Source organism: Triticum urartu, chromosome 1, assembly GCF_003073215.2.
Source record: "Triticum urartu cultivar G1812 chromosome 1, Tu2.1, whole genome shotgun sequence".
NCBI classification, from domain to species: domain Eukaryota; kingdom Viridiplantae; phylum Streptophyta; class Magnoliopsida; order Poales; family Poaceae; genus Triticum; species Triticum urartu.
In genome coordinates, this window is record NC_053022.1 from 345,893,447 (window position 1) to 345,909,982 (window position 16,536).

General features: G+C 42.4%; 1 protein-coding gene across 1 annotated transcript; it reads left to right on the forward strand.

Annotated features, from left to right (window-relative positions):
- Nucleotides 1–12,395: 12,395 nt before the first annotated feature.
- Nucleotides 12,396–15,623, forward strand: LOC125533279. The gene is made up of 3 exons (XM_048696970.1): nucleotides 12,396–12,717; nucleotides 12,803–13,465; nucleotides 15,565–15,623. The coding sequence occupies exons 2-3, from the start codon at nucleotides 12,891–12,893 to the stop codon at nucleotides 15,578–15,580; spliced, it is 591 nt and encodes a 196-aa protein (XP_048552927.1). The 5' UTR covers nucleotides 12,396–12,717; nucleotides 12,803–12,890; the 3' UTR covers nucleotides 15,581–15,623.
- The last annotated feature ends 913 nt before the right edge of the window (nucleotides 15,624–16,536 follow it).

Below are 16,536 nucleotides of genomic sequence, written 5' to 3' on the forward strand. Positions count from 1 at the left end.
ATTGCAAAACAAAAGGTAATATAAATAACTTGTTGATGGGAAATTAATATAATGGAGAATAGACCCAGGGCCATAGGTTTCACTAGTGGCTTCTCTCAAGATAGCATAATATTTCGGTGGGTGGACAAATTACTGTCGAGCAATTGATAGAAAAGCGAATAATTATGAGAATATCTAGGCATGATCATGTATATAGGCATCACGTCCGTGACAAGTAGACCGACTCCTGCCTGCATCTACTACTATTACTCCACACATCGACCGCTATCCAGCATGCATCTAGAGTATTAAGTTCATAAGAACAAAGTAACGCATTCGGTAAGACGACATGATGTAGAGGGATAAACTCAAGCAATATGATATAAACCTCGTCTTTTTATCCTCGATGGCAACAGTACAATACGTGTCGTTTCCCTTTCTGTCATTGGGATCGGGCACCGCAAGATTGAACCCAAAGCTAAGCACTTCTCCCATTGCAAGAAAGATCAATCTAGTAGGACAAACCAAATTGATAATTCAAAGAGACTTGCAAAGATTACCAATCATACATAAAAGAATTCAGAGAAGAATCAAATATTGCTCATAGATAGACTTGATCATAAACCCACAATTCATCAGATCTTAACAAACGCACCGCAAAAAGTGTTACATCAAATAGATCTCCAAGAAGATCCAAAGAGAGAGAGAAGAATCCATCTAGCTAATAGCTATGGACCCGAAGGTCTGAAGTAAACTACTCACACATCATCGGAGGGGCCATGGAGTTGATGTAGAGGCCCTCCGTGATCGATGCCCCCTCCGGCGGAGCTCCAGAAAAAGGTGCATGCTATAGAAGATGCCATGAGGAGCCCATGTGGGGGGAGGGCTCGTCTAGGGGGGTAGGTACGCCCCCTGCCTCGTGGCCTCCTTGTTGGTTGCTTGACGTCCACTCCAAGTCCTCTGGATCACGTTTGATCAAGATAAGCATATTTAAGAGTGTCAGGTAACGGTTTAAGCTCAAACACAGGATCACCCTTCGGTGGAGGAGGATCCCCTAGGATTTCAACAGGCAAATTGTGTTTCAGAATAGGTTCCTATTTAAAGAATACTGCGTCTATTTCCCTTCTTTCATTCATAAACATGTCATTTTGATGGTCTAGCAAATATTGTTCTAAAGGATCTCTAGGAGGTACGGCAATAGAAGCAAGACCAATAATTTCATCCTTACTAGGTAATTCTTCTTCACGGTGTTGTCTACTAAATTTAGAGAAATTAAATTCATGAGTCATATCATCTAAACCGATAGTAAAAACATCTCTTTTGCAATCTATGGTAGCATTAACAGTGTTTAAGAAGGGTCTACCAAATATAATGGGACAAAAGCTATCTTGTGGGGAACCAAGAACAAGAAAATCAGAAGGATATTTAGTTTTCCCACACAAGACTTCAACATCTCTAACAATTCCCATTGGTGAAATAGTATCTCTATTGGCAAGTTTAATTGTGACATCAATATCTTCTAACTCAACAGGTGCAATATCATGCATGATTTCTCTATATAGGCTAATAGGTATTGCACTAGCACTGGCACCCATATCACGTAAGCCATGATAACAATGATCTCCTATTTTAACAGAAATAACAGGCATGCCTACTACAGGTCCAGGTTTATCTTTAGCACAAGGTTTAGCAATTCTGGCAATTTCATCACAGAAATAAATAACATGCCCGTCAATATTATCAGACAAGAGATCTTTAACAATAGCAATATTAGGTTCAACTTTAACTTGCTCATGAGGTGTATAAGTTTTAATATTGCTTTTACGAACTACAGTTGAAGCTTTAGCATGATCCTTTATCCTAATAGGAAAAGGTGGTTTCTCAACATAAGAAGTAGGAACAATTGGATGATTATAAGTGACAATCTTTTCTTCAACTTTAATAGGTGCAGCTACTTTTACTTCTATGGGAGGATGATATTTAAACCACTTCTCCTTGGGGAGATCAACATAAGTAGCAAAAGATTCATAGAAAGAAGCTACTATCTCAGAGTCAAGTCCATATTTAGTGCTAAATTTATGGAAAACGTCGGTATCCATAAAAGATTTAACACAATCAAACTTAGATGTCATACCTGATTCCTTACCATCGTCGAGGTCCCAATATTCAGAGTTGCATTTAATTCTTTCCAATAAATCCCATTTGAATTCAATAGTCTTCATCATAAAAGAGCCACCACAAGAAGTATCAAGCATGGTGCGATTGTTATCAGAAAGCCGAGCATAAAAATTTTGAATAATCATTTTTCTTGAGAGCTCATGATTGGGGCATGAATATAACATTGATTTAAGCCTCCCCCAAGCTTGAGCGATGCTCTCTCCTTCGCGAGGCCAAAAATTATATATATAATTGCGATCACGATGAACAAGATGCATAGGATAAAACTTCTGATGAAATTCCAATTTCAAACGTTAGTAATTCCTAGACACCATATCATCGCATAGCCTATACCATGTCGATCCATCTCCCTTCAAAGATAAAGGGAAGACCTTCTTCTTAACAACATCTCCGGGTACACCAGCAAGCTTAAATAATCCACAAACTTCATCCACATATATTAGATGCTCATCAGGATGTTTTGTTCCATCTCCTAACAAGGGATTAGCTAGCAGTTTTTCTATCATACCCGAAGGAATTTCAAAGCAGATATTTTCATTTTCAGTAGGTTCAGTAGGTTGAGGAGCAACTCTTTTCTCTACTGGTCGGGGTGAAGATACCAAATTTCAGCACACTATATAAATTTTTCCTTACCAAATTCCACCTACCAAAGGCGCTTCACCCCCCGGCAACAGCGCCAGAAAAGAGTCTTGATGACCCACAAGTATAGGGGATCTATCGTGGTACTTTCGATAAGTAAGAGTGTCGAACCCAACGAGGAGCAGAAGGAAATGATAAGCGGTTTCCAGCAAGGTATTCTCTGCAAGTACTGAAATAAGTGGTAACAGATAGTTTTGTGATAGGATAATTTGTAACGAGTAACAAGTAACAAAAGTAAATAAACTGCAGCAAGGTGGCCCAATCCTTTTTGTAGCAAAGGACAAGCCTGAACAAACTCTAATATAGAGAAAAGCGCTCCCGAGGACACATGGGAATATCGTCAAGCTAGTTTTCATCACGCTCATATGATTCGCGTTCGGTACTTTGATAATTTGGTATGTGGGTGGACCGGTGCTTGGGTACTGTCCTTACTTGTACAAGCATCCCACTTATGATTAACCTCCATTGCAAGCATCCGCAACTACAACAAAAGTATTAAGATAAACCTAACCATACAATGAAACATATGGATCCAAATCAGCCTCTTACGAAGCAACGCATAAACTTGGGTTTAAGCTTCTATCACTCTAGCAACCCATCATCTACTTATTACTTCCCAATGCCTTCCTCTAGGCCCAAATAATGGTGAAGTGTCATGTAGTCAATGTTCACATAACACCACTAGAGGGATGACAACATACATCTCATCAAAATATCGAACGAATACCAAATTCACATGACTACTAATAGCAAGACTTCTCCCATGTCCTCAGGAACAAATGTAACTACTCACAAAGCATAAACATGTTCATAATCAGAGGGGTATTAATATGCATATAGGATCTGAACATATGATCTTCCACCAAATAAACCAACTAGCATCAACTACAAGGAGTAATTAACACTACTAGCAACCTACTAGCACCAATCCCGGACTTGGAGACAAGAATTGGATACAAGAGATGAACTAGGGTTTTGAGAGGAGATGGTGCTAATGAAGATGTTGATGGAGATTGCCCTCTCCTAATGAGAGGAGCGTTGGTGATGACGATGGCGATGATTTCCCCCTCCGGGAGGGAAGTTTCCCCGGCAAAATAGCTCTGCCGGAGCCCTAGATTGGATCCGCCAAGGTTCCGCCTCGTGGCGGGGGAGTTTCGTCCGAGAAGATGGCTCCTTATTTTTTTCGCATCGAAAGACTTCATATAGCAGAAGATGGCCACCAGAGGGCCACCAGGGGGGCCATGAGGTAGGGGGCGTGCCCAGGGGGTAGGGCGCGCCCCCACCCTCGTGGGCAGGGTGTGGCCCCCCTGGTGAATCTCTTCTGCTGAGTATTTTTTATATATTCTGAAAACGTCTTCCGTGAAGTTTCAGGACTTTTGGAGCTATGCAGAATAGGTCTCTAATATTTGCTCCTTTTACAGTCCAGAATCCCAGCTGCCGGCATTCTCCCTCTTCATGTAAACCTTGTAAAATAAGAGAGAATAGGCATAAGTATTGTGACATAATGTGTAATAACAGCCCATAATGCAATAAATATCGATATAAAAGCATGATGCAAAATGGACGTATCAGCTACTATCCTTTTTCACACTTGTGCTTCAAAGTAGCACCATGATCTTCATGATAGAGAGTCTCTTATTTTGTCACTTTCATATACTAGTGGGAATTTTTCATTATAGAACTTTGCCTGTATATTCCAATGATGGGCTTCCTCAAAATTCCCTAGGTCTTCGTGAGCAAGCAAGTTGGATGCACACCCACTTAGTTTCTTTTGTTGAGCTTTCATACATTTATAGCTCTAGTGCATCTGTTGCATGGCAATCTCTACTCACTCACATTGATATCTATTGATGGGAACCTCCATAGCCCGTTGATGTGAGCTATCTTCTCCATTTTGTCTTCTCCACAACCACCCCTCTATTCCACCTATAGTGCTATATCCATGGCTCACGCTCATGTATTGTGTGAAGATTGAAAACGTTTGAGAACATCAAAAGTATGAAACAATTGCTTGGCTTGTCATCGGGGTTGTGCATGATTAAATATTTTGTGTGATGAAGATAGAGCATAGCCAGACCATATGATTTTGTAGAGATAGCTTTCTTTGGCCATGTTATTTTAAGAAGACATGATTGCTTTGTTAGTATGCTTGAAGTGTTATTGTTTTTATGTCAATATTAAACTTTTGTCTTGAATCTTTCAGATCTGAACATTCATGCCACAATAAAGAAAATTACATTGATAATTATGTTAGGTAGCATTCCACATCAAAAATTCTGTTTTTATCATTTACCAACTCAAGGACGAGCGGGATAATATTGGGGATGCTTGATACGTCTCCAACGTATCTATAATTTTTGATTGTTCCATGCTATTATATTATCTGTTTTGGATGTTTAATGGGCTTTAATATGCTCTTTTATATTATTGTTGGGACTAACCTATTAAGTAGAGGCCCAGTGCCAGTTTATTTTTTTGCCTATTTTAGAGTTTTGGAGAAAAGGAATACCAAATGGAGTCGAAACGGAATGAAACCTTCGGGATGATCTTTCTTGGACCGAAAGCAATCCAGAAGACTTGGAGTCGAAGTCTGGAACTCCACGAGGAATCCGTGAGGCAGGAGGGCGCGCCCCCCACCCTCGTGGGCCCCTCGTCGCTCCACCGACGTACCTATTTCGCCTATATATATACTCTTATACCCTATTAACATTAGGGAGAGCCACGAAACCACTTTTCCACCGCTGCAACCTTCTATACCCGTGAGATCCATCTTGGGGCCTTTTCCGGCGATCTGCTGGAGGGGGAATCGATCACGGAGGGCTTCTACATCAACACCATTGCATCTTCGATGAAGCGTGAGTAGTTTGAAACAGACCTTTGGGTCCATAGTTATTAGCTAGATGGCTTCTTCACTCTCTTTGATTCTACAAAGTTATCCTCGATGTTCTTAGAGATCTATTAGATATAATACTCTTTTGTGGTGTGTTTGTCGAGATCCGATGAATTGTGGATTTATGAACAAGATTATCTATGAATATTATTTGGTTCTTCTCTGAATTCTTATATGCATGATTTGATATCTTTGTAAGTCTCTTCGAATTATCGGTTTAGTTTAGCCTACTAGATTGATCTTTCTTGCAATGGGAGAAGTGCTTAGCTTTGGGTTCAATCTTGCGGTGTCCTTCCCCAGTGACAGTAGGGGCAGCAAGGCACGTATTGTATTGTTGCCAACGAGGATAAAAAGATGGGGTTTATATCATATTGCTTGAGTTTATCCCTCTACATCATGTCATCTTGCTTAATGCGTTACTCTGTTCTTATGAACTTAATACTCTAAATGCATGCTGGATAGAGGTCGATGTGTGGAGTAATAGTAGTAGATGCAGAATCGTTTTGATCTACTTGACACAGACATGATGCCTATATTCATGATCATTGCCTTAGATATCTTCATAACTATGCGCTTTTCTATCAATTGCTCGGCAGTAATTTGTTCACCCACCATAATACATGCTATCTTGAGAGAAGCCACTAGTGAAACCTATGGCCCCCGGGTCTCTTTCCTATTATATTACATCTCTTTTATTTATATTGCATCCCATTTACTATTTTGCAATCTTTACTTTCCAATCTATACAAAAAAACCAAAAATATTTACTTTACTATCTCTATTAGATCTCACTTTTGCGAGTGACCGTGAAGGGATTGACAACCGCTTTATCGCATTGGTTGCAAGGTTTTTGATTGTTTGTGCAGGTACTAGGTGACTTGTGCGTTATCTCCTACTAGATTAATACCTTGGTTCTCAAAATTGAGGGAAATACTTATGCTACTTTGCTGCATCACCCTTTCCTCTTCAAGGGATAACCAACGCATGCTCAAGAGGTAGCAAAAGAATCATCAACGACATCAAAGCACCAGGTCCTCTCACACGCTCAAAAGCTTCACATTTGTCTAACTTTTGTGGGCACTTTGCTTTTGTCTCTATCATAGAGCCCACCAAAGTTGATGAGGAATTTTTGGAGCATGAGTGGATTCAAGCGATGCAAGAGGAATTACATCAATTCGAGCTCAACAATGTCTGGGAACTTGTCAAGCGACCAGACCCTCGCAAGCATAATATCATCGGCACCAAATGGATCTACCGCAACAAGCAAGATGAAAATGGCCTTGTGGTGAGGAATAAGGCACAGCTTGTAGCTCAAGGCTACACACAGGTTGAAGGAATTGATTTCGATGAAACTTTTGCACCTGTTGCTAGACTTGAGGCTATTCGCGTATTGCTTGCTTATGCTAACCATCATAATATCATCTTATATCAAATGCATGTGAAAAGTGCATTCCTCAATGGTAAGCTTGTGGAAGAAGTATATGTTGCTCAACTCCCAGGTTTTGAAGATCCAAAGCATCCTCGCAAATTCTTCAGACTCAATAAGGCCCTCTATGGCCTCAAGCAGGCCCCTCGGGCATGGTATGATACTTTGAAGGAATTCCTCATGAAGAAAGGCTTCAAACCCGGTTCACTTGACCCAACTCTTTTCACCAAAACCTATGATGATGAATTATTCGTGTGCCAAATCTATGTTGATGATATTATCTTTGGCTGTACTAACCAACGTTACACTAACAAATTTGCCTATATGATGAGTGAAGAATATCAAATGTCTATGATAGGAGAATTGAAATTCTTCTTAGGTCTTCAAATTCATCAACAACGCAACGGCATCTTCATATCTCAGGAGAAATACCTCAAGGATGTGTTGAGGAAATTCGGCATGCAAGATTGCAAAGGCCTTAAAATCCATATGCCCACAAATGGCCATCTATGCACTGATGAAAATGGTATTGACTTCGATCAAAATATATACCACTCCATGGTTGGTTCTTTATTGTATCTGTGTGCATCTAGGCCAGGTATTATGCTTAGTGTTTGCATGTGTTCCCATTTTCAAGCTACACTGAAGGAATCACACCATAAGGTTGTGAAGCATATTCTTCAATATCTAGCTCACACACCAACACTTTGATTATGGTATCCCAAGGGCCTGGCTTTGATCTCATTGGATATTCTGACTCTGACTATGCTGGTGATCGTGTGGACCGCAAGTCAACATCAGGCACATGCCATTTCCTCGGACGTTCCTTAGTATGTTGGTCCTCAAAGTAGCAGAATTGCATATCACTCTCTACTGCTGAATCTGAGTACATTGCTGCTGGTTCATGTTGTGCTCAATTGCTATAGATGAAGCAAACCCTCAAGGACTACGGCATCAACGTGAAGAATGTGCCTCTCTACTTTGACAATGAGAGTGCCAGCAAGATTGCTCATAACCCAGTTCAGCACTCGAAGACAAAGCACTTTTAGATTCATCATCATTTTCTTCATGATCATGTGTTAAAGGGCGACATCTCTATCTAGCACGTGAAGACTGAAGAACAGCTAGCCGATATCTTCACAAAGCCCTTGGATGAGAAGAGATTTAGCAAGTTACTCATAATCATTGGGATGCCTTCTAACTAAATTTTACTCATCTCCACTACCATCATTATCAAGATTCATATTGCAAAACAAAGATTTAATAGGCGACACATCAATAAATTTTAGATCTTCATCATTATTATCATGGTAACTAGAAGAACACGCTTTCACAAAGCAATATTTTTAGCACGCATCCTAGTAGTTCTTTCTTTGCACTAATCAATGGAAATTCTCATAGCTTTGAGAGACTCGTTGATATCATGCTTAGGTGGAATAGATCTAAGTTTCAAAAAATCAACATCAAGAGAAATTCTATCCACGTTCCTAGCCAACTCATCAATCTTAGACATTTTTTCTTCAATCAAGGCATTGAAACTCTTTTGCAAACTAATAAATTCTTTAATATTAGATTCAAAATCAAAGGGCATCTTATTATAATTTCCATAAGAATTGTTGTAGGAATTACCATAATTATTAGATGAATTACTAGGAAACGGCCTAGGATTAAAATTACCTCTACACGCGTTATTACCAAAATTGTTCCTTCCAACAAAATTCACATCCATAGATTCATTATTATTCTCAATCAAAGTAGACAAAGGCATATCATTAGGATCAGAAGAAACACTCTTATTAGCAAACAATTTCATAAGTTCATCCATCTTTCCACTCAAAACATTGATTTCTTCTATAGCATGCGCCTTTTTATTAGTAGATCTTTCAGTATGCCATTGATAATAATTAACCATAATATTATCTAGGAGTTTAGTAGCTTCTCCTAAAGTGATTTCCATAAAAGTGCCTCCCACGGCCGAATCTAAAAGATTTCTAGATGCAAAATTCAATCCGGCATAAAAAATTGTATAATCATCCAAAGATTCAAACCATGTGTAGGGCAATTACATATCATTAATTTCATCCTCTCCCAAGCTTGTGCAACATGTTCATGATCAAGTTGCTTAAAATTCATAATATCGTTTCTAAGAGTGATGATCTTAGCGGGAGGAAAATACTTAGAGATAAAAGCATCTTTGCACTTATTCCATGAATCGATGCTATTTTTAGGCAAAGATGAAAACCAAGTTTTAGCATGATCTCTAAGAGAAAACGGGAATAGCTTCAGTTTAACAATATCATTATCCACATCTTTCTTCTTTTGCATATCACACAAATCAACAAAGTTGTTTAGATGGGTAGCGGCATCTTCACTAGGAAGGCCGGAAAACGGATCTTTCATGACAAGATTCAGCAAAGCAGCATTAATTTCACAAGATTCAACATCGGTAAGAGGAGCAATCGGAGTGCTAATAAAATCATTATTGTTGGTATTGGAAAAATCACAAAATTTGGTATTAGCTTGAGCCACCGTGAAAAGCAAGCAATCCAACACACAAGCAAAGAAAAACAAGAAAAAAGATACGAACTAGAGAAGAGAAGGGGAACGGAAAAAGAGGGCGAATAAAAACGGCAAGGGTGAAGTGGGGGAGAGGAAAACGAGAGGCAAATGGCAAATAATGTAATGCGAGGGATAAGAGTTTGTGATGGGTACTTGGTATGTCTTGACTTGTGCGTAGACTCCCCGACAACGGCGCTAGAAATCCTTCTTGCTACCTCTTGAGCACTGCGTTGATTTTCCCATGAAGAGGAAAGGGTGATGCAGCAAAGTAGCTTAAGTATTTCCCTTAGTTTTTGAGAACCAAGGTATCAATCCAGTAGGAGGCCACACGCAAGTCTCTCGTACCTACACAAACAAATAAGAACAACCAACGCGATAAAGGGGTTGTCAATCCCTTCACGGTCACTTACGAGAGTGAGATCTGATAGAGATGATAAGATAATATTTTTGGTATTTTATGATAAAGATTAAAAGTAAAGATTGCAAAACAAAAGGTAATATAAATAACTTGTTAACGGGAGATTAATATAATGGAGAATAGACCAGGGGCCATAGGTTTCACTAGTGGCTTCTCTCAAGATAGCATAAGTATTACGGTGGGTGGACAAATTACTGTCAAGCAATTGATAGAAAAGAGAATAATTATGAGAATATCTAGGCATGATCCTGTATATAGGCATCACGTCCGTGACAAGTAGACCGACTCCTGCCTGCATCTACTACTATTACTCCACACATCGACCGCTATCCAGCATGCATATAGAGTATTAAGTTCATAAGAACAGAGTAACACATTAGGTAAGATGACATGATGTAGAGGGATAAACTCAAGCAATATGATATAAACCCCATCTTTTTATCCTCGATGGCAACAATACAATACGTGTCATTTCCCTTTCTGTCATTCGGATCGAGCACCGCAAGATTGCACCCAAAGCTAAGCACTTCTCCCATTGCAAGAAAGATCAATCTAGTAGGCCAAACCAAACTGATAATTCAAAGAGACTTGCAAAGGTTACCAATCATACATAAAAGAATTTAGAGAAGAATCAAATATTGTTCACAGATAGACTTGATCATAAACCCACAATTCATCGGATCTCGACAAACACACCGCAAAAATAGTTACATCAAATAGATCTCCAAGAAGATCGAGGAGAACTTTGTATTGAGATCCAAAGAGAGAGAAGAATCCATCTAGCTAATAGCTATGGAACCGAAGGTCTGAAGTAAACTACTCACATATCATAGGAAGGGCCATGGAGTTGATGTAGAGGCCCTCCGTGATTGATGTCCCCTCCTGCGGAGCTCCGGAAAAGGCCCCAAGATGGGATCTCTTGGGTACAAAAGGTTGTGGCGGTGGAAATAGGGTTTCATGGTGCTCCTGGATGTTTTCAGGGTATATGAACATATATAGGAGGAAGAAGTAGGTCGGTTGAGCCACAAGGGGCCCGCGAGGGGGGAGGGTGCGCCCAGGGGGTAGGCGCGCCCCCTGCATCGTGGCCTCCTCATTGGTTGCTTGACGTCCACTCCAAGTCCTCTGGATCACGTTTGTTCCAAAAATCACGCTCCGAAGGTTTCATTCCGTTTGGACTCCGTTTGATATTCCTTTTCTGTGAAACACTGAAATAGGCAAAAAACAGCAATTTGCACTGGGCCTTGGGTTAATAGGTTAGTCCCAAAAATAATATAAAAGTGTATAATAAAGCCCATTAAACATCCAAAATAGAATATATTATAGCATGGAACAATAAAAAATTATAGATACGTTGGAGACGTATCAGTTACTCTTGATTCATTGCACATTCCGGTACACCGCCGGAGGCATTCATATAGAGTCATATTTTGTTCTAAATATCGAGTTGTGATTCTTGAGTTGTAAGTAAATAAAAGTGTGATGATCATCATTATTAGAGCATTGTCCCAGTGAGGAAAGGATGATGGAGACTATGATTCCCTGTGACGCCCCGAGACCGACGCGCCAGGTGTCTTCTAGTTATTCGCCGTTGTTGCCATGTCATTTGATTGCGTGTTGCATTTCATCATGTCATCATCCGCATTACATCTGCATGTTTTCGAAAACTTGCATCCGTCCGGGTCTCCCCGTTCCTTCCGTTGTCTGTTCTGATCCCACACACATTTGCACGCGCCCGCGGCACCTCCGTAATAGTATTTTATAAGTGGCCGGAAAATGTTCTCGGATTGGGTTGGAAGTTGGCATGTGGTGTTTTTATTGTGTAGATAGGCCGCCTGCCAAGTTTCATCGCATTCGGAGTCCGTTTGACGCCCCAACGGATAACTATAGCGACAATATAGTCGGTCAAAACGTCGGACGTTTTCGGTCTCCGGAAACTGCTGTCGGGTCTCTCTCTACTCTCCCGCAGCCCTCGGCCTTCTACATAGTCACAACCAGCCCACGTAGGCCTACCTATTCTCCCTGTCGATCGAATCCATCGGTCGCAATCGGAGGCTCAGAAAACCCCTCTTAACCCCCACTTGCCTCCGTGGCCTTTTGTCAGACCCCCTCGCCTGTGTCCGAAACTGTCCCGAACCTGACCCAGATAGTCATCACTGTTGGGTCCGGAACATCCCCAAACATCTATAAAACATCATCGGTTTCTCTTTTGGACTCCCTAGCTATTTTATTCGTGAACGTCCAATTACGATCGGAGGGACCTAACCGCCCTAAATCTGATTTGCTATATATACTCTCCCTCTGTCCAGACTAACCCTAGATTCTAGGCAGCTTGTCCCGTCAAGCCGCCGCCACTCCTCTCCTCGGGATCCCAGCAACCTTCACCCTCATTTTCCTCACTGCACCAACCACCGGCCAGATCCACCAGCCGCCGCTGCGATCTGATCTGTTGGATCAGGATCCAACGGCAGCCAGCGACCCCAGCCACCCACGCCTCCTCCCCGCAGCTCTCGATCCGATCTGAATCGAGGCCTACCTCCAGCCTGCACCCGCATGGAGCTCCTCTACGCCCGAGCTGCACCAGGCCCGAGCGACCGCCGGAGCTGCTCCGTTCCTCGCCCGAACCAGCATGTCGTCCTCACCGCCCTGCCCCTTCTCTCTCCGTCGCTGAAGCTCTCTCTGCCTCACTGGACTCTCTCTATTTTCTTTGTAACAGCGATGCCGCCATCTTATTCCCGGAGGAGTACCTCGACAGGAACGCCGCCCGCGACCCCGTTCCGCTGACGCCCCTACGCCATGCTGCCATGCCCGGCCTCCCCGCTCACCCTTCTCTCATTTGGATCGAGCTCGCGCTCGCTGCAGCCATGGACTACGAGCCGCAGCTCGCCGGATCAGCTCCAGGAAACAACCCCACGCGCTGTGGACCCCTCTGCCGCGCCGTGCTCCTTCCCCGAGCTCCTCCTCGTCGTCCCAACAACAGCACCGGATCCCTTCCTCCTGACCTCCTCTTCCCCTGCTTCTTCCTTCTCCTTCCCATCCCTGTCTTTCTCTCATGTTCTCTCTCTCTCTCTCAGGTACATGAACGACGCCATGGCCGCTGCCTCGAGTTCCTGCCACTGCCAAAGACCCGCCCGCGGTCAGATCCGCCGCCCCGGACCCGTTCCCGGCCGCCGCCTCTCCTTCCCCTGCTCTGCTTCGAGGAGGAAGATGTTGCTGCCTCGATCCACGTCAGCGCGTCGCTGCGCGTTGACACCGCTGTCACCTGGGCTGCGTGGCTAGCGCTCCTCCCCACCGAACCGAGCCGGCCCATCTTCTCCTCTCCTTCGACGCAACCGCCGGCCTGCCTCTACCCCCTCTGTAGACGGGCCAAAGCCCATGGGTGAGCACCCGAGCCCCCTGCACAATTGGGCTAGCAGATTCGGCCCGTTTCGTGTTTTTCCCTTAGAACGATTTTCCTATTTTTCCAGAGAGTGCAGTTTTACAGAAAAACCCTCAAACTTCATTCATTTAATAACTCATCAACCATGCATCCTATTAAAATGATTTATATATGAAAAGTGCTTAGAATTTTGTGTAGTTTAATAATATGTCACTTTCATCTATGTTTAAAATGCTTAAACTGCTGTTTGCATTAATTTGCCTATTGCCATGTTAAAATGCTTTATTTCATAACTTAATAACCGTAGCTCCATTTTAAATACTTTATATGTAAATGGGGTAGAAAAATGCCTAGTTTAACATGGTGGCATTACTTTTCATGTTTAACAACTCTAGAATATGGTTTAGGGCAGAACAGTATCAAACCTAAAATATGCACACGAGGAGTTTACGGACTTGTTGTTTGTTATTTCTGGCCTCTGATAAACTTGACTAAATAGTTAGTTTATGTATGCTTCACCTTTTTCCATGCTAATCAACATTTTATATTGTTGAGTACATAAATAGGAGAGAACTAAATAAGCCATGTGGTGTTCCGTCAATATGCAACTCATTGCATATTGAGCTCCACATAATTTGTAGTGTTGTTTGTTGCACTTTGCCATGCCATGCTTCATTAAACCGGACATGCATCATACTTGCTTGCGCATCATACCATGATTATGTGATGGTTGTTTACTATGTTGTTTGCTTCTTTTCGGTGATGTTTCTTCGGGTTAGTTCCGATAACGTCGCGTTTGTGAGGATTCGTTCGACTACGTCCGTTTGTCTTCTTCATGGACTCATTCTTCTTCCTTGCGGGATCTTAGGCAAGATGACCATACCCTCGAAATCACTTCTATCTTTACTTGCTAGTTGCTCGCTCTATTGCTATGCCGCGATACCTATCACTTGCTATATCATGCCTCTCATATTGCCATGTCAAGCCTCTAACCCACCTTTCCAAACAAACCGTTGTTTGGCTATGTTACCACTTTGCTCAGCCCTTCTTATAGCGTTGCTAGTTGCGGGTGAAGTTGGAGTTTGTTCCATGTTGGAACATGGTTATTGTTGGGATATCACAATATCTCTTATATTATTTAATGCATCTATATACTTGGTAAAGGGTGGAAGGCTCGGCCTTATGCTTGGTGTTTTGTTCCATTATTGCCGCCCTAGTTTCCGTCATATTGGTGTTATGTTCCTTGATTTTGCGTTCCTTACACGGTTGGGTGTTATGGGGACCCCTTGACAGTTCGCTTTGAATAAAACTCCTCCAGCAAGGCCCAACCTTGGTTTTACCATTTGCCTCACCACCACCTATTTTTCCCTTGGGAGTCACTCTCCCGAGGGTCATCTTTATTTTAACCCCCCCCGGGCCAGTGCCTCTCTAAGTGTTGGTCCAACCTGAGCGATGTCCGGCGCCCCTTGGGCAATCAGGGTCTATGCCAACTCGACGTGTTGCTCATCCGGTGTGCCCTGAGAATGAGATATGTGCAGCTCCTATCGGGATTTGTCGGCACATCGGGCAGCTTTGCTGGTCTTGTTTTACCATTGTTGAAATGTCTTTTAACCGGGATTCCGAGTCTGATCGGGTCGTCCTAGGAGAAGGAATATCCTTAGTTGACCGTGAGAGCTTGTGATGGGCTAAGTTGGGACACCCCTGCAGGGTTTGAACTTTCGAAAGTCGTGCCCGCGGTTATGGGCAGATGGGAATTTGTTAATATCCGGTTGTAGAGAACTTGACGCTTAACTTAATTAAAATGCATCAACCGCGTGTGTAGCCATGATGGTCTCTTTCCGGTGGAGTCCGGGAAGTGAACACGGTTCTTGTGTTATGCTTGAACGTAAGTAGTTTCAGGATCACTTCTTGATCTTTTCTAGTTCATGACCGCGCGTTGCTTCTCTCCTCGCTCTTATTTGCGTAAGTTAGCCACCATATATGCTAGTGCTTGCTGCAGCTCCACCTCACTACCTTTTCCTACCCATAAGCTTAAATAGTCTTGATCTCGCGGGTGTGCGATTGATGAGTCCTCGTGGCTCACAGATACTTCCAAACAGTTGCAGGTGCCGATGAAACCATTGCAGATGACGCAACAAAGCTCAAGTGGGAGCTCGATGAAGATCGTGTTTGTTGTGTTTTCGTTTCCAGTTGATCAGTAGTGGAGCTCAGTTGGGGCGATCGGGGATCTAGCATTAGGGGTTGTCTTTCTTTATTTGGTTCCGTAGTTGAACCTACATTGTATTCTGGATGATGTAATGCTATATTTATGTATTGTGTGAAGTGGCGATTGTAAGCCAACTCTTTATCCCTGTCTTATTCAGTACATGGGATGCGTAAAGATTACCCCTCTTGCGACATGCCTACTATGCGGTTATGCCTCTAAGTCATGCTCCGACACGTGGGAGATATAGCCGCATCGTGGGTGTTACATTCCCCCACTAGTCGGGATGAGACTTCGGACGAAAAAGATAAAAAAGGCCAAAAAAAGAGGGCCCCAAAAAATGAGAGAAAAAGAGAGAAGGGACAATGATACTATCCTTTTTCCACACTTGTGCTTCAAAGTAGCACCATGATCTTCATGATAGAGAGTCTCTTATTTTGTCACTTTCATATACTAGTGGGAATTTTTCATTATAGAACTTGGCTTGTATATTCCAATGATGGGCTTCCTCAAAATGCCCTAGGTCTTCGTGTGCAAGCAAGTTGGATGCACACCCACTTAGTTTCTTTTGTTGAGCTTTCATACATTTATAGCTCTAGTGCATCCGTTGCATGGCAATCCCTACTCACTCACATTGATATCTATTGATGGGAACCTCCATAGCTCGTTGATACGCCTAGTTGATGTGAGACTATCTTCTCCATTTTATCTTCTCCACAACCACCCCTCTATTCTACCTATAGTGCTATATCCATGGCTCACGCTCATGTATTGCGTGAAGATTGAAAACGTTTGAGAACATGAAAAGTATGAAACAATTGTTTGGCTTGTCATCGGGGTTGTGCATGATTAAATATTTTGTGTGATG